Here is an 18,226-nt window from a genome sequence, read left to right as displayed (position 1 = left end):
GGAGGAGAGGGTCACTGCAGGGCCTGACTGCCAAGGCCCTTGGTGTGGCCCATAAACTCAGAGCAAGGTGACTGCTTCTTGAGAACACACAAGGTCCAGCAGGTGGACATGGGGCCTGCTCCCCATCAAGCCTCTGATGGGGGCGCCAAGCAGAGCCAGGCCTTCCATGGGACTCAGAGCGAGCCCAAGGGCCTCCTCACCTGCAGAAAATACACCGTTTCTGACGGTCATTGTGAGGATGGAATGTGAGGGTAGGGCACTCTGAGCAACTCTGGAGCAAGGCGTGTGCCCTCAGACCTCGGTCCCATCTGCTACCAAAGTGTAGGAAACTCTCATTTCAGCCAGATCCTGAATTAGACAAAAAACAGCCCAATAGCCAAAAATGTAAACCATATCTGGTGAAGGAGTTTAAATTCCAAGAAGACACTTTCATTGCCTTTTTCAAATATTAACATTTGGTTTTTTATTTGACTATACCAGGTCTTAGTTGCAGCATGGGGAATCTACTTCCCCGACCAGGGATTGAACCCAGGCCCCCTGCACTGGGAGCATGGAGTCTTAGCCCCTGGACTCCTAGGGAGTCCCTGTTGCCTTTAAATAAAATGCTCATCTTATTTTTCTCATCCTCCCAGCTCAAAGGCCAGAAAAGTAAAGCTGAGCAAAACCCTTTTCAGGGAACTTACACGTGTTTATAAAACATATTGTGGTGGTAATATTTTTAATATTTTCAATCAACCCAGCAATTTGGTAACTTGAAAACTCTGCTCCTTAAATGAGAACATGTGGAAGCAAAGAATAAAAGATTTACTTGGCTAAAGTCACAAAGCAACTAAGAGGCCATACCTGGTCAGACCTTCCCACCTGAAGTGTCACAGCTTCTAAAAAGCCCATAGTCACAATTGGTTTATTGAGGGACGAATGGGATTCCCCTTAAGGAAAGGGGGTTGTTTGAGAGGGCCAGTCAGGTTTCTGCGGCCCACCCAGAACAGCTAGTGGCCAAGTCCCGGCTGTTAGAAGAGAGGGCCTCCCTCCCTGCGTGTCTGCACTCCCATCCTCTCTCCTCACTTGTCTTGGATGGTCCCTAGCCTTCCCATCATCCTCCATCCTTGTGCTAAGACGCACTGAACTTGGCAGTGAGTGAAATACTGCTCTCTGCTTCTCTTCTTGGGGGAAATCCATCAGTAATTAGACTCATTTTTCAATTTTGCCACCTAGAAACAGAAAATGCCCATAAATCTCCCCAAACAGAAATCAGATGTAGCTGATTTAATTACCAAGGAGTAAACAAGGTGATTCTGCATCCCTAAGACACCCAAATGCGTTCGTAACTGGCTCATTAAACTACTGTAGAACCGATTATTCGCTGTGAGGCGGAGGCAGGGTGGGGACCAGACACTGGCTTTCATGGGAAGGTGATGGGCTGGTGCTACCAGGGCAGGGGGGTGGTGCCAAGGACCATGAGGCGGGGGAGGGGAACAGTCCAGTGGGGATGGCACCTCTGCAGACAAGTCTGTGACCCTGAGGCAGGCCTTGTCCTTCCTCACCAAGACCCCCCTCTCCTTCCGCAAGTCCCCCCATCCTCCACCCCGGCCATCCTGTAGGAAGACGCGCTAAAGCTTTCTTAGGTGGGTTTACCTACAAGGAGTGGGTGGGTGCTTTGGGAGCCTCACTGAGGTGGAATTAGGGTGACCGCAGCCTCTAACTCACCTGGGATAACCCCCATGCATTGTGTCCCCATGAATTAGTCACAGGCTCTCGTTCACTCTCAAAACGGCCCTTGTTTGGATGATAAACTGTATGACCACTCTGCATCCGGCAGGGAGGGGACAGGTTGTAAGTTGGCACCGATGGATAGATGGTTGTGTGTTGAGAAGGATGCTGAGGTCGTGATATGGGTCAGCAGGTGAGTTCACAGTGATGGCTGAGCAGCGTCTCCTGGCGTGGGATGGGCAGGCAGGCCAGCAGGTAGAGGCGGCTTGTGTCCAGGGTCTCTGTGGCCCAGCATTCATCGTCCCATCTACCATAGGGTTTATATCCACAAGTCAGAGCAGCAGCATAATACAGGGACAGTGAAGACTATGTTTAGGGAGCTATTTCCCCGTCCAGACGGGGAGAACAGGACCTGGGAGCTAATCCCCTGGCTCCCCCGACCCTCAGCCCCAGACCCTCACAGCCGAGGAAGCAGTGCCAGGAGGACTGGGTTTAGGCCTCGCTGTCCTGGTGGACTCCACAGCTGTGGGAGGGGGCCAGGCCCTCCGCACTCCCCCTACTTGGGATGTCAGCCTTTCCTGGGCACCTGCGCTCCCTCGGCACAGATCAGGAAGCTCCTGCCCACCCTGCGTAGGCTGGGGCACATTCTCAGCATCACAGGTGGATACTCAGGGCTCTGTGCTTGTTTTTAGTGAGTCTGCACACATTTCAAGCAGTTCCCGAGGTCAAAGAAACAGGGGGGTCCCTGCTGAACCTCAGCATACCCTCAGGGCACAGTGACCCCCAGGACTCAAGCCCGAGGAGGCCGCGAGGAGTTGTGAACTCACAGGCCCAGAGGCTCCAAGGCATCAGCTTCCTCAGTCATGCCGTTCTCCACCCCCGGATGTTTCTATAGCAACATATGGTGTTTTGAAAGGATGACCAAGCTGTTTCACTTGCTTACGCTTTCTTGTTTGTTTTTTGGTTTTGAAGAGGGGGTTGGAATGAATTCTGTAAGGACTCTCATACCTCTAACGTCAGGGGGAACACAGTGCTGCTCACAAGAGCAGTGCCACATGCACACTGACACACTCACACACACATTCACACACACTCACCCACCACACAGATCACTCTGCCTGAGCTTCTTGGCGTCTGGCACCTGCCTCTTCCCTGGGTTCTTGTCTGGATCCATCTTCCTGACTTCTGGGCCCTTTGCAGCTCTGGCTCAGACCCTTAAACCTGAGGGGTCTTGTCCCGCTTGTGTCTTAGGGGATACGCGGGACCAGGGAGGCAGAGAGATGGATGGACCTCGGGGCTTGGGTCAGGAGGTCCAGCGGGTCCTGGGTCCCAGGCGTGTGCCTCCCAGGCCTCACCTTCTCAGCGTCCCAGTCTCTCCAGCAGGGAGGTAGCTCGGATCATCTCTGAGTTCCTTTGTCTCTCAGGCCCCGTGGTTGCACACGGGACGCCGTCATTCCTGCCTGGAGACAGTTTCCGTGACGTGGAAGCACTATCTCAGGCCGAGGCCGTCTCCAGTGGGTGGAGCCCAGCCCCAGCTCTCCTCTGACAACAAACTCTCCAGGGCCCACTTGTCCAGCCGCCCCCGTGAGCCCAGCTCCCCTCTGAGCCCGCCCCCTGTGCGTCTGGCACCAGCAGCTCGGCCCCGAGTCCAGAATGGGTCTCCTGGCCTCAGCGCCTGGAAGCACACATTTGAGACCTTTCTCAGGAGCCTCTGGGGCACCTGGAGTTGAGGACCAGTGGCCCACGTGCTGAGGAGGCCGGGTCAGATCCCACGGCCAGATCTCCTCCAGTCTGTCTGGTTCTGCCCTTTTTCACTTTGCGTCCCCAAACCCTGAGCTGGGCTCGGAAGGCCACCACTGGCTCAGTGTCTCAGAGACGGGGAAGATGGGCTTGGGGGCAGGGGGGGTGTGGTGAACCAGCAATTCACCAGCTGGTGGGCTGCAAATGGTATGTCCTCCCGGGATGCCCCATCCGCAGTGTGGGCGGGACCTGGGGGTCTTCAGTGAGCTCCTCCTGACCCGCGAGGAGGGGCAGTGGGTCTGGGGTCTGGGTCAATGACTCCTGGAGGCCAAGGCTCCTGTAGAGTGAGCATCCATGTGTGAAGGCCACGGGCAGCCTCCACCTGGTGGGATCATGACGGCTCCATGCTAGAGAGCAGCTGCTGGGGCGGGGGACGGGGGGAGACGATGAATCAGCCCCGAGTCTGCTGGAGCCAAACCAAGTGTGGACTCGTGTAACAGAGCCTCATCCACAACAGGGCTCTCTTAGTGGGCGGAGAGAGAGGAGGACCAGCCCACCCCACCCCCATCCAGTGCCCACCCCATCCTGGGAACTCTAGGGCCCCTGCTGACCTGGTCTCAGTCTTTGGACAAAGAGTTTTGTTTTCTGAAGGAAAGGTCGGAGCGCGTGGGCAGCTGCCTCTGTCTCCTGACTGTTGGAGGTTCCCAGACTCCACTTCTGGGTTTCAGGAGGCTGGGCTGTAGCTCCTGGGTTTGTGACTCAGAACTGTGGCACTTTCTCTGTGCTTCCAACTCCTCCCTCAACTCTCTCATCCTGAGTTCTCTCCTGAGAAGTCCAAGCAGGTGTTCATTGATTAAGATTTCTCAAAGGTGTGCAGTTTTCCCACCACCCTAATTTCTGCCTTTTAAGACTAGAAGACTAGTGGATCTGAGCGTGCCTGTGGAATGGACTGTGGGATTGTGGATGTGGCAGGGGTCCCTCCCAGCGTCTGCCCTGATCCGACCATAGAGGGGCCCCTTCTCCACCGGCTTGGGGGAACTGTGGGGTCAGAACTTTCCAGACCCCCCCCAATCTGATGACTTTCTCTCTTTACTTGTGTTTCCTAGGAGCGGGTGGAGTATCTCTTCCTCATCATTTTTACTGTGGAAGCATTTTTAAAAGTCATAGCCTACGGACTCCTCTTTCACCCCAACGCTTACCTCCGCAATGGCTGGAACTTACTAGACTTTATCATCGTGGTTGTCGGGTGAGTACCAACTCCCACACCGCCAGCCAGCGCAGCCCCTTCCCTTCCACACGTACCTGTGTCTTTTTGATTTGGTCACAAGGGCCCTGGGCTTCAGGCCAGACCAGAGGATCTATTAAAAATCCCTCTGGATTGAGACTTTCTGCAAAGGGAGGGGAGCTGTTACCTGGAACAGACCTGCTGCTCCCACATGCACGCCTGCGCCCACACACACACCCACACAAACTCACACAGGTGAATCAAGGGTTTCTGCTGGAGCCCAGGGTCCTCTCTGCAGCCGCAGAGAAGCCTCAACTCTAGGTCTTTTATTCCGTCTCCAGCCTCACGTGGACCGAGTTCCTGGACACCTTCCCCGAGGTGAGGCAGAGCAGGTGTGTTTGGGCTGGACGTGACCCTGCAGCCACTGTGAGGGAGGGGCGACTGGCACACAGGAGCCGAGATGCCCACCTGCAACTGAGGGTCCTCACTCAATGGCTGCCCGGGACTGATGGGCTAGAGGAAAACAGGACTAGGAAGGGCCAGAGGATGGGACCAGAGGCACTTCTCAGGAGAAGAGTAGTGAGAGAGGTATTGGAGAAGGACCGGCACCACCTATGCTCAGAAGCAGAGCAGTGCTGGCATCTGCAGGAAGCCTTGGAGCCGTGATCTCCTTGTCGGGGCGTCGGTAACTTTGGGGAACGTCTTTGTCAAATGTTGGTACAAACAAGCCCGCACTTGCTGCTGGAGATGCAGGTGCGGTTGACCAAGCTCCTGCCACTCGTCCATCAGTGCAGGGCAGGCTCCCCATGCCTCAGGGCTGACCTGGCGCTACGTCAAACCCACCTGGCACTCATGCCCTCTCCAGCCCCACAGCCTCCGGGGTCAGGTCCGTGTGCCAATGGGCTCTTATCTAGGGGACCATCCCAGCCAACCCAGGGCGCATGCTGCTCTGGTGACTTCCCCAGAGAGCGCCCTGCTCAGAGCCCATGGGCATCGGGCCTCTCCCACAGGAAGTGACGGAGCAAGTCAGGGCCACGTGGGAGCGAGACCCTGTCTCCGGGCATCTGGATGGCTTCTTGCGGGTGTCTAAGCGGTGTTAGGGTTTTCACCGCTGTGCTTTTTGCCCGGCCCATGTGTGACACACTTTGCAGTAACATAAGGGACACGGATGCTCCTGAACTGTTAGCCACGTGCGAATGTCAGGTGAGGAAGCAGCTCTACAAGAGGTTCTGCTGCTTCTCTTCCCACTGGGTGAACAGATGACCGATGAGTGCCTTGAACTGACTCAGCAAGCCATGGTGAAGGCCTTTAGGCCGGTTGCTCCTCACACCTCCGCGTCTTTTTCAATTCAGCGTCTTCCTTGAGGCCTGAGTCTCCTGGGAACCTTTCACAGACTTGCAGGAAGAGCCCAGGACTGAGACGCGGTGCTTCTGGGGCCGGCAGAGGAGAGGGGCCTCGTGGGGAAAGGAGCTGCATCTTCTCCCGTCTGCAGGATGGACTGGCCTTGGTCTGTGCCACACTCTGCCCCATCCACGGCCTTCACCTCTGTGTGAGGAGGGAACAGGAGACACGGGCAGACCTCGGACAGGGCCCCTGCTGCCTCTCTGCTTGTGGGGATTCTGCTCCTCCTGCAGAGTGGACGGCTCTCGGGTCGGCCCAGATCCCAGTCCCATCTGCCCAGGCGGGCTGTCAGACTTCAGAAGGGAGAGAGGCATCCAGACTCGGCACCCTTGCAGAAGTGCCTCCACCTGACCGTTCACAACACGGAGGCCACGATGCCAGCCCCGGCTCACCTGTGGTCCACCGAGGCCCTCTGGCTTTTTCCCACTGATCGCACACTCGGTTCCTGGTTTCTCCTCTCCGAGTTGCTCATCTTCAGGGCTCTCCATCCAGTCTCGATCTCAGCCCATCCTTCTAACTCAAAATGTGGCACACAGCACCTCCACAGAGGGCGTGGCCCAATCACCTCTCTTCTGCCATGCCTACCCCCCGCTCCCCCTCTCCAAACCCTTTACCTGGACGTGCCCACCCCCCACATGCCCCATTCCTTTTGGAAGTGGAAGCACCTCCTAGGAACAGTGGGGACACAGCTGGTGAACTTCCGAGTCCTGTGAGCTACACCCACCACCCCCACCAGGTGCCTGTGGAGCCCTCCCCACCCCTTCCCACCCAGGGGCCCTTCCCGTCCCCACTGGGCACCCAGGAGCCCTCCCCCGCCCCCACTGGGCACCCAGGGGCCCTCCCCCGCCCCCACTGGGCACCCAGGAGCCCTCAGTAGAATGCATCCACTCTGACCATCTGCTCCAGCCTCAAGGGCCTTCACTATGGCTCCATCTCCCTCCCAGTACGGGCCCTGCCTCTCAGCTCACAGGCCCTCCAGAGACTGTTGTCCACTCTGATAAGCTCAAATGTTGGGCTAAGGAACTGACAGACACATTCCAGGGGAACTGCCTGGAGATGACCCCCGCCATAAACATCCCCATGTGCTCCCAGCCCTGGATGGTGGAGGGCACGAAGCAGTATTTGCACCTCCACTGTGTCTGAATGAGAAGCAGCATACTGGCCTCCGCGAGTGGACACCTTCAAGGCCCAGTCCCGAACTTTCTACCCCTTCAGGGTTGACAGAGGGGAAGGCTGTTCAGTCTCCGATCCCCTCCCTGAGTGATATTTGTGGACATCTTGTACATCAATAAGCGCGTTCCTTTCTTCCAGGAAATTCTAGGAACCAAATCTGGTTTAGATTGGGGATGTTGTTCAACAGACGTGTAGACTGGTTTCCTCAGTTTCAGTAGAAAGAAGTCTTCTCTGTGGAGAAAGGACCCAGCTCCCCCCAGCCCTGGCCACCCCTGCCTGGATCAGAGGTGTCGCCAGCTAACACAGGGAACCGTCCAGCTGCCAAGCTGGCGTGAAGGACGCCCAGAGCAGGAAGGATGTCAGACGTGGTCCAGGCGACTCGTCAGAACTTCTGGTTGCAGCCCCCGCTGTGTAGGCAGCCTGCTCGGGGACCCCGAGCACAAAACAGACCGAAGGGAGGCCGCTCATGCCCCGTCTCACCGCCCTCTCTTGAACACATGTCTCTCAGCTTTGTCCCCGTCAGTCCACCAGCCACACCTGCTGTGAGGGTCTCGGGGGCCCTGAGGCCTCTAAGCCAGTCTCCCACCCTTGTACCTGCGGCACCGCATCAATTTCCGAAGGCTCCTTTGTTTCTGCCCAGGTTCAGGTCAAAGCCAGGGGCTTGTCAGGAGGGAACGTGGTTCCCGGGCACACAAGCCTGGATGTCGTGGGGGGCAGAGGGCACCGAGGAGGGACAGGCCCTGGCAGCAGCCCCCACCTGCCTGACACTCTGCCCATGCTGCCGATGCCCGAAAACCCAGCTTGATGCCAGCACCAGGCTGCTGAGACCTCTCTGGGCAGGTGGGACCCACCTTGAGGTACCGTCATCTGATGAGAGTCAGACCCTCCCACACACCCAGACTTTCCTGGCTACAGCCACCTGCAAACCCCACTGCCCAGCATCCCTGAAGACGTCAGAGCCCCGCCGGGCAAGCAGGATGTCCTGATGTTCCCTCTCTCCTTCTATTCCAGGCTTTTCAGCGCGATCTTAGAGCAAGCGACCAAAGCCGATGGGGCCAACGCCCTGGGAGGGAAGGGTGCTGGATTCGACGTAAAGGCGCTGAGGGCGTTCCGTGTGCTACGGCCCCTGCGGTTGGTGTCCGGGGTCCCGAGTAAGTAGCTCATCCATTCAGCCATGTGACCTCTCCACTGTTCCCCCTCACCCATCCTGAGTTGCCAAGGAGTCTGGTTTCCTATAAATGGAGGGTTTCCTTGAATGGGTCCCTTTGCTGTAAAGACCCCAGCTCCAATGTGAGTCAATTAAAACCCACCATGGCTCCCGCTCACATGCCCCCTGGCTGAGACAGCTGCACAGAGAAGACCCTGTGGCCATCTGAGCAGCCTGGCCCCCACCCCGGGCCCCTGGAGCTGGGAATTTAAACACATTTGCAGCAGAAGAGCAGAGAGCTAATCCCCCAGGCTCTTGGGGCACAGAGCTGACAGGATTATCTCTACCGTCTGTATTTTTTTTCAAAGAACAATCAGAAAAGCATCAGTAGATGTTCAAAAAGTCCCATTTTGCCACCTCTCCCAACCTCTCCTCCTTTCATATCACGTGGGGTGTCTCCAGCCTCAAAAGCCCTATTTTTGGACCTGCTGCCTGTTGAAGCGAAAGCTGGCTTTCCCTGAGGGTGGAGGGTGCTGGCCTGAGTTGGGCAGATGGGCCAGGGTCGGCTCCCCATCCCCAATCCTGCAGGAGCCCCCCAACCCACCCCATTGCAGAGCAGCCCCAGCGCTGCACACAGAAGGTCGGGCTCCCAGCGTCCACTCCAGCAAAGCCCAGCCCAGCCTGCTGCAAGCTAAGTCCACTTTCTGAGAAGTCCTTCCCCTCCTTGCTCACTGGTGGTCCCTGAACCTGAGACAGGATGTGGGTGCTGGGACGTGTCACCAGCCACTCAGCTTCTGGCCTCTAACTCGAGGCAGGGGGGTCCCCAAACCAGGCTGCAGCCAGACTAGCTTGGAGATGGGGCCAGGCCAGGAAGGCAGGGGCTCTCTGCACCCCCCACCTTTACACCTTAATTGCCACCAACCTGGTGATGTTGTCCTGCTCGGCAGGTGAAACCTGCCTGGGTGCAAAATTGTAGGGACACGGGGACCTTGTATTAACTTGTCTAGTCCCTGCCGACCTGCACACGTGGTGGAAACCTCCTCCTAGAGTAACTGAACTGGCCACAGTGGGGGGACCAGGCTCGTGACTCAGACCAGCTCTCCCCACCACATGCACGACTTCCTGTAAGGTGTTCCAAGTACGTAACCCCCAATGTCTTAGACATTTTACCCTCATACCTGCCTCTGCAGTTCCCTTATAAGCCCCTGGAAGCCCAGATATGCCCTGCACTCTCTGACACCTGCACAGTGCCTGGCCTGGTCTCTACCCAGGGCAGGGGCACTCCCTGGATGGACGATGGCAGAAGTGGGGACCCTGGGCAGTGGTGGCCTGTGTTAACTCAGAGGGAGTGTAGACGTGGTCACACAGCACAGGTAAGCAGATTTTCTCTGCCTGGCCTTAACCACTGGGCACTAGGAATGGAAAGAGTGTACATGATGGCTGAGATCCAAGACCTCTTAGCAAAGCTGGAATTATGGGGTTTTCATGGTCAGTCAGCCATCACTCAATAGGCCAAGCTCAGGAAATGAGAAGGCTGGTGACAATGTCTGTCAGGACTCGAGTGGCAGGACTTCCATCTGGATGGCCCCTGGCTGGCCTCAACCCCTTGGTGTCCACAGAAATGGCACCTTCCCAGGGGTCTGTCCCACTGCTCTGCCCTCCATCCCTCTCTGCTTTCTGCCCCCGCTTCACCCTCCACCCTCTTCCCTTGTTTATTTACTTCACAACCCTCACCTCACGAGAGCAACCAGGCTTTGTATTGTTCACTACCAAATTCTTGTCACCTACCATCATCTACAAAACGCCTGGTCAGTCTTTGTGGGGGGCTGGGCCCCTCATGGCCAAGCACAAGCTCCACGTGGTGGGGGCAGAGCACCAGCACCCCCAAGTGACTTCAGGGCTAAAGACCTTCCTTCCCTGGGCGCCTTCTTTAGTGTTTCCAAAGGGCTTTTTCTTCTATGTTATTCGAGCTTCATGGCAACTGTGCACCATGCAGCTGAACACGCAGGTGTTGTTTCCGTGGCAAATATGCTGGCTGGGTGGTTTGCGGGACCTGAAAGCCCAAGCCCACGAAGTTACCGTTGCTCTCTGTGTCCATACATGTATTAAATGCCATGGAGTCTCAGGATCACAGATATGGAGGGTGAGAGATGATAGTGAGGGTACAAGCCCAAGAGTCATTTATTAATTTGTTCAACAAAATCCACTGAGTGCCTACTTCATAAAGGACTTCTCCAGCCTCACAGCAGATACAGAGGTGAGTCAGACACTAAGTGTCTCCTCAGAGAGACTGAAGTGTCAAAGAAAAAATGTTCATAGAAATGATGGTGTAGAGCAAAAATAGAGAAATAGAGATGTGCAAAAAAAAAAAAAAAAAACAGATGAGTTCTGTGACTGGTGTGCTCTGGGAGACTCCATACTCTGGGGAGTGCAGGTAGCAATCAGGACAGGCTTCCTGGAGGAGGTGGCACTCCTTGGAGGAGGAGGAGAGGCCTTGAAGGGTAGGTAAGGAGGGGCATCTGGGACCTCAGGATGAAGTGGTAGGATAACTGTGGCCCTGGAGACATGTGCAGGGAGGTGAGGGATCAGGGGTGGGTCTTGCTGTGGGTGTAGGAACCAGCTGACACTCTCAGGACATGCTGTGTAGCTGAGGCTTGTCTGCTCTGCTCCAGGCATGCTGCAGCAGAGTCTGATGGTCAAGTTACTGAGTATCAGTGACACAAGCAACCAAACCAGGGAAGTCCTGACTTTATGCTCTACCTGAAGAAGCTTAAAAACTCATGGGGACCAAGAAACTTAACCTGTTTATTGAGATGCACAGACTCCCCCAGGAGGAAAATGTCCCTTTTTGATTTGAGAACAAAACGCAGGTCGTGACAAATGTCCGGGCTACCACCTACTAAATGCAGAGTTGGGTGTCTGAGTCAGGCTCTTGGAAGAGCTTCATTGGTGGGTTGGCCAGCCCAGTGGTCCAGAAAGACAGGGCTTTAGCTCTAATTTACAGGCAGGCATACGCAGCCCATGGAGAAGGCAATGGCACCCCACTCCAGCACTCCTGCCTGGAAAATCCCATGGACGGAGGAGCCTGGTGGGCCGCAGTCCATGGGGTCGGGAAGAGTCGGACACGACTGAGCAACTTCACTTTCACTTTTCAGTTTCATGCACTGGAGAAGGAAATGGCAACCCACTCCAGTGTTCTTGCCTGGAGAATCCCAGGGACAGAGGAGCCTCATGGGCTACCGTCTCTGGGGTCACACAGAGTCGGACACGAGTGAAGTGACTTAGCAGCAGCAGCAGCATACGCAGCCCAAGTGCTTCTCCCAGAGCCATGGACAGAGATGGACTCAGGCCATTTTCCAGGGCAGGGTCACCCCCTCCAGCAAACCGGCCTCTGTCACTGGAAGAGACACAATTGGACACAGGTGCCCACCTGGCTCTCGAGACGGGCACAGGTGGTACTTCAGGTGTTGGTGGATTTGCCTTTGATGGTCCCTGAGCCCTGGCCACATGAGCTGAGGAGAAGTGGTCCTCTTGTCCCTGAGGGCCCCAGGAGAGTGGGAGCACCCTGGGCCTGCCATGCGGACAGCAGGGAGCTGAGTCTGGTCAGCCATGTGACCTGCCCTTTAACCTCCAACCTGCAGTTTTCGCTCTGGGAAACAAGAGGGTTAAACTATCTCAGCCCTGAAGTTCTTCTGAGCAGTATCATCCTGTGCTTCAGTGACAGAGAACAGCAGTGAGCTGAGAACTTCTTTGGAATCACTAATTCTAGCCTGAGTCCCAGGCAGGGAATGACCCTCGGGGGTGCCCATCATGGTGGGCGCCATCAGTCCAGACAGGGCAGTTCCCCAAACACTGACCTCGTGCCCAGGACTGTGGTGGATGGCATCAGTCACACTGGAGACAGAGCTTCCTAAACTCTGAAAGCCCTGTCATTGATTCTCTTTAATGCCTGGCCCTTCTGTGGAAATCCCAAACCTGAAATTACAGCCAGCAGTAAGGTGACTGTCACCTGATTTAAAATAATGGTCACAATAAAGGCCACTTACACTTCCAAGTGACCCATAAATGCTGGAAAGAAACATGAGGGGAGCGGAGATGAAGACACAGTGAAGTCAGTGTCCCGTGAAGTGATCGATTCGAAGAACATGAGCCCAAACACCTGTGACACTGGGTATGTTCCCTCTGGCTAGCTCCAGACGAGGAGTGGCCAAGGATGCTGGCGTTGAGGTCCCACTCCTTAGGCTCAAGTCCCCAGAGCCACCACCTGTTAGCTGTGTGCCTCTGAGTCCTGACTGATCCATAATGGGGGTTAAAATTGCACTTACCTCGAGGAGTGGTTGTGAGGATTCAATACTCAAGGGCTTGCAAAGCATTTAGAATTGTGGTCAGTGTGTAAGATGCATTTAGCAAATTTTAGCTCCTGGTATTTCTACAGGTCCAACTCCCTCAGGCTCCAAGTGGGACCAATGAAAGGAAGGGGATACTTCCATACTTGACTTTTTAAAATCCACTTTATTGAAGCATAATTTATATTCAATAAAACTCACACATGTTAAATGTACAATCACAAATGTAAGAGCCTTACCATAGTACACGTTCACTAATACAGCTCTCTCCCCTGTGTGAGCCTTATGCATTTTCTACTTCTTGTTCAGTTGCCAAGTCATGTCTGACTCTTCGCAACCCCATGGGCTGCAGTACACCAGGCTTCCGTGTCCCTCACTATCTCCTGAAGTTTGCCCAAGTTAGTGTGCTTTTAATCGGTGATGCCATCCAACCATCTCATCTTCTACTGACATGAGCATTGTAAACCCCACCCTGTGTTAATATTTCCTGCTTTAGTAAGTTGTCCTTTAAGTAAATTATGAGGAAAAAGTAAAGATGTAAAAGCTTTTACATTTGCCCACCTGTTTACCATTTCTGAGACTGTCTAATCCTCTCTGTAGATCTGCATTTCCTTCTGGTGTCATTTCCCGTCACTCTGAGGGACATGTCTATGGTATTTCTCTGAAAGAGGTCTGCTGCTGATGAATGATCTCAGTTTTCATTACCTTAAGGCGTCTTCAGCCCTTCCTCTTCTTGAAGAATATTTCCACTGGATATATAATTCTTGGGTTGACAGTTTTTTCTTTCATGTTAGAAATGTTGTTCCACTTTCTCTCGGTCTCAGTTTTCTCTGAGTCACTGCTATTCTCACCATGGTTCCCTGTATATATTTTCTTCTTTCTTGACTGTTTCTAGATTTCTCTCTCCATCTTTGGTTTTCAGCACTGGACTGTGAAGGGCTTCACTGTATATTTGCTCTGCTTAGAGTTGTCTGAGCAGCTCAGATTCATCCGTAAATTGGATGTTAACAAGTTTGGGAAGTTTTTGACCATTATTTCCGCAAATGTTTTCCCTCATTCCAATCTCATTCTCCTCTGTCTGTAACCCAAATTATACTTAAGTTTGGCCATTTTCTGTTATCTCATTGGTCTCTGATGCTTTGTTCGGTTTTCTTCAGTCTTTCTTTGTGTCCACAGGCTGAAATGTTTCTATCAATTGTTCTTCCAGTTTATTACTTTTTCCTCTTCTACTTCCGTCTTCATTAAGCCTATTTAACAAGTCACATTTGGTTCCTTTTAATAGTTTCCATTTCTCTGTGAAATTCCCTCTCTGTTCTCTCTTTAGCACCATATACTCCTTTCATCCTCTTAATATATTGCCCTTTAACTCTTTAAACAGTCTTCAGTTTGTTCTAAAATCTTTGTCTGCTAAGTCCAACATCTGAGCAATCTCATTTTCAGTCCCCTTTGACTGTTTTTTTTCTGGGTTATGTGTCACATTTTCCCATTTCTTTATGTGTCTGGTGGTTTTGTTCTGAATACTGGAATCATGAGTCATATGTTGTAAAGACCTGGGTTCATCCACCTTCCTAAGAGTGATGACCCCTCAGCAGACAGCTCAGTTACTGGCAGCCCTGCTGTGAACTTGTAGTTCTGCACTTGTTGGTCAATACCAAGCAAAAGCCCTGGCCCCTCACCTCCCAACTCATTTCCCCTTCAGATCTTGTCACAGTCGAGTGTGATCTTGCCAGGATGGGTCTGGAGGGCATCTGACTCCAGGGTACGGTTCTGGCTCCTAAGATGTGCCCTTTCTGATGTTTCAGTTGATTGCTCAGGGTCTTATGAGATATTAACTTGATTTTTCCACTCTGGCAGGGGCATGTACACACAGGGGACCCCTACACAAACTTCTGGGGCCCCTGTTTACCTTGCTGTCTCCTTTCTTCTGTCCCACCAGTGCTGCCCAGATTCTCAGACCAGTGGGACTGCAATAGTCTGTCTGCTTTTTCCACTGCAGTCAGGAAACTGTTCCCAGTCAGAGAACCAGAACGATTACTGTTTTCACCTCTGAGTTTCCATTCTCTCAGGGATCACAAGCCTGAGTTACTTCGTGTCCACTTGAGGGAAACAGTTGCCTCTTATATTTTTGTCCAGTTTTTTTAATGATTATGGTGAAAGGGCTCATCTGGTACCAGTTCCTCCTTTTGGAAATGGAAGTGCATTTGACTTTTAAACCATAAAATGAATAACAAGAATGTTATCATACATATTATCATATATATATATTATTATTATGTATTATTATCATACATATATATTATTATCATACATAACTAGAATGTAAATCATATATGTTATATAAGCTATATATTATTTCTGCTGTAATACTATATTATATTTACAAGGTATATATTAATTTATTTGTCACATATTTATTGAGGACTTACTGTATATATGCAACAGTAGTAGTTGAAGGAAGGAAAAGGTATTAGAATCTTTCTTAAGATATTTGGAAAATAACAACCCAGCAAAATTTAGAGCCAAAGACAGCTTTCTCATCCAATATCCTCATGTTAAAGACGCTGAAACCTAGACCCAAGAAATTGACATGACTGTCAAGGTCACACAGCTATTAGTGGAGGAGAGAAGATAGCCTAGCATTTGTTTTCCAGTAAATTTGAAATCTCTAAAACAAAACCACTAAGCATATGTTTGGAGATTTTCCCCCTATAGAAAATCTGATCCATGCCAAGATCTCTATTGATTCATTAGTGATTTGAGCCAAATAGGAAACAAGTCAGTCTGGAATCCTAAGAACATACATAGAAAGGTTAATTCATGCTGTTAATTCATGACAACCGTAAGCTATCAGCAATAAACAGGCCTGGCTCTTTATTAAACTCCACATGAAGGAGAGCCAGGAAGAAGCTGTGGGTTGCCTGGTGCGATGGTGTTTGATGGGAGAAGAGTTAACGAGCTCTCCTCAGGGCTCCTTAGGGATCCATCCACCCCGATAACTCACAGTGAGTATACCTCACTTGCCACCAAAGTCTTGGAGACACTTTAATTTTCCTGAAACCCACATCTTCTACACCTTTCTGAGAGAAGGAGCAACCATAGCCTGACCGTGATTCCCCCCTCCCCTGTTTAATCCTGTTATCAGGCATATCACTCTGCATACAGCCAGTCCCTGGGAACTTCACTCGAAAATGCCCTGTCCAGGGTGCAGCACTAGGAGAATATGACTGTCAGAGACTTCCCAACCCTTTAGAATACATCCATATCAAAGATTTCCCCAGTGACCTGGTTCTGGGGTGGGGGGAGTAAGGAAACCTACAATGAGGGGACCTCCCCAGGGGGTTTCTTCCCGAGGAAGCACAGGTCAGTTTTGCTTTCTGAAGTGGCAGGTGGGGTCATTTGGATTAACTGTCCTGCTGGGGATAATTAGATATCACTGGGCAAAATAAATCTTCTCTTTTCTAAAACTTGGCAAAGATGTCTGACAAAAACAAATAGGAATCATGTCCAGAGAAAGATAACATCATCAAAGTTCTCCAGATTTTTTGAAAGATCAGTTTTGTAAAAATAGAGTCTAACCCACACTACAAAATAACTAGGTCCACAGTAAGACAAGACAATGTGGATGAAAAGGAGCAGAAACTATGAACAATGCAAACAGACACACATGGGATCTGGATATTGGAATTATCAGATACTGACTTGAAAATAACCACATTTACTATATATGTCAAAGACAAGGTCAGTGATTTTCCAGAGAACCAGAAGATATGGAAATGAGCTGGATATAAGATTTAGAAATGAAGAATACAGTAGCAAATATGAAAATGCAGTGAAAGATTTGGCAGACTGAAAAAGGAATTACTGAATTGTGGTGAACTCAGAGGGAAATCTGGAGAGTAAAGCACAGAGAATCAAAAGAATGGAAAATACAGAGAATGTGAAAGGTTAGGGAATAAATACTGAATTTTACGATTTTTTTATTTTTTATATAATTTTGGATGAGCTGTTTCAAGAGTTTTTTTAATATTATTTTATTTTTTGCCCACTCACCCTGCAGCATGAAGGATCCTAGCTCCCCAGCCAGGGTTTGAACCCATGTCCCCTGCATTGGGAGCATGGAGTCTTAACTGCTGAGCCACCAGAGAAGTCCCTGAAGTAGTTTTTTTCTGCATTTACTGATAGACTCAGGATTTTGTTTGCTAACGTGGAGAAGTATATTTTAACCTGTTATTGAAGTATAATGCAGTGGTTAACTTGATGGAGGAGGAGCTACTACCTGGAGGGGCATGATCGAGGCTTCATAGAACCGGCGATGTTCCATTCCTTGGTTGGAGTGACAGTTACGAGGCTTCATTTTGTGATAAATTGTACCTAGTAACATCTTCCTGTCTTATACGTTTCTATTTGTGTATCTCGCAATTTTTTCCCCAAATGTTTAAAACAGAAGAAAAAGTGCAGGCCCAGGCATCTGTCATTGGCCGGTGCCAAAAGAAGCCTGCCTCGTAGGTTTCCTGTAGCAGAGACAGTCATCACCCACAGGAAGGCAGCAACACGGGCAGCAGACCTTGATCCAGTCACTTCCCTTGGGTCAGCGTTGTCATGCGAGATCCACTTTTGAGGAGGATGTTGAGGCCCTGCGTGGGGCCACCACCTGCCTCAGCACACGGTCAGACTGTCATGAGGGGCATTGGCTGACGTTGCATGAACAGCAGCTGATAGTGGAGAGTTTGCAGTCCCGTCGGCTTGATTCTTTCATTTTAATTCTATTTTATTTCATTTGGGGTTGTGTGGGCTCTTCACTGGGGCATGTGGGATCTTGGTTCCCCAACCAGGGATTGAACCCACGTCCGCTGCATCATAAGGTGCGTTCTTGACCACTGGACAACCAGGGAAGTCCCCAGGGTGGCTTGGTTTTTAATTCCAGCTCTTCCTTTGAGCTCCTCTTTCCAACTCATTTTGCCAATATAAACAATTCAACGTGAAGGTTGATATTTTAATTACTCTTATAGTTTGTAATTTATTAGGCAGCAGAGGACCCGCTATCCCTTTTCCAGGTCAAAACCCTCCTTTCGTGCTCACTGAAGCTCTTGTGGGATGCAAAAATTTATTAAGATGGAAAGGTTAAATTAAAAGTAAATGAAAATGTCTAATGAGTAAAGACATTTTAATAAGAACGTGCAAAAAAATAATGAAGCTAGAGACTGAAGGGAGCCATCCACGCAAGAGCTCTTCCTCCCTTCATCAGGCACCTTGAACCTCTGGGTGACAGGCTTAGCCCTTAACCCAGGAGAGAACTATTGCCTCCCTGGTTCTAAATCTATTTGCTTTTGAAAACCACTAACTGTAGTAGGCCATTAAAAATGTCCATTGCTTCATTAGCCAGCTGAAGGCACAAAACATGATCTGTGAGATTCCTCAGGGCTCCAGTTTCTAGCTGGTATAAACGTGTTGCTGTAGAGTAGGAATAAGGCCAGTCGTCTCAAC

The 18,226-nt window shown here is 51.4% G+C and overlaps 1 protein-coding gene and 1 long non-coding RNA gene across 26 annotated transcripts in view; one reads left to right on the top strand and one right to left on the bottom strand.

Moving 5' to 3' along the window:
• The window catches only part of CACNA1C (calcium voltage-gated channel subunit alpha1 C), a 391,155-nt gene that overhangs the window by 242,077 nt on the left and 130,852 nt on the right, over window positions 1–18,226 (top strand). For all 25 annotated transcript variants that reach the window (XM_027540909.1, XM_027540907.1, XM_027540916.1 and 22 more), the window contains exons 4-5: window positions 4,557–4,696; window positions 8,261–8,400. In XM_027540909.1, the coding sequence (XP_027396710.1) occupies window positions 4,557–4,696; window positions 8,261–8,400 (280 nt within the window). The remainder of the gene's footprint in view (window positions 1–4,556; window positions 4,697–8,260; window positions 8,401–18,226) is intronic.
• LOC113892277 lies at window positions 537–3,233 on the bottom strand. Its single transcript, XR_003511014.1, has 3 exons — window positions 3,066–3,233; window positions 1,708–2,017; window positions 537–1,211 (listed from the first exon to the last, which is right to left on the bottom strand). It is a non-coding gene; the product is annotated as an uncharacterized LOC113892277 (long non-coding RNA).

Source organism: Bos indicus x Bos taurus, chromosome 5 (assembly GCF_003369695.1).
Source record: "Bos indicus x Bos taurus breed Angus x Brahman F1 hybrid chromosome 5, Bos_hybrid_MaternalHap_v2.0, whole genome shotgun sequence".
NCBI lineage: Eukaryota > Metazoa > Chordata > Mammalia > Artiodactyla > Bovidae > Bos > Bos indicus x Bos taurus.
The sequence above is the reverse complement of the archived record's forward strand: the minus strand, read 5'-3'. Positions and strand labels throughout refer to the sequence as shown.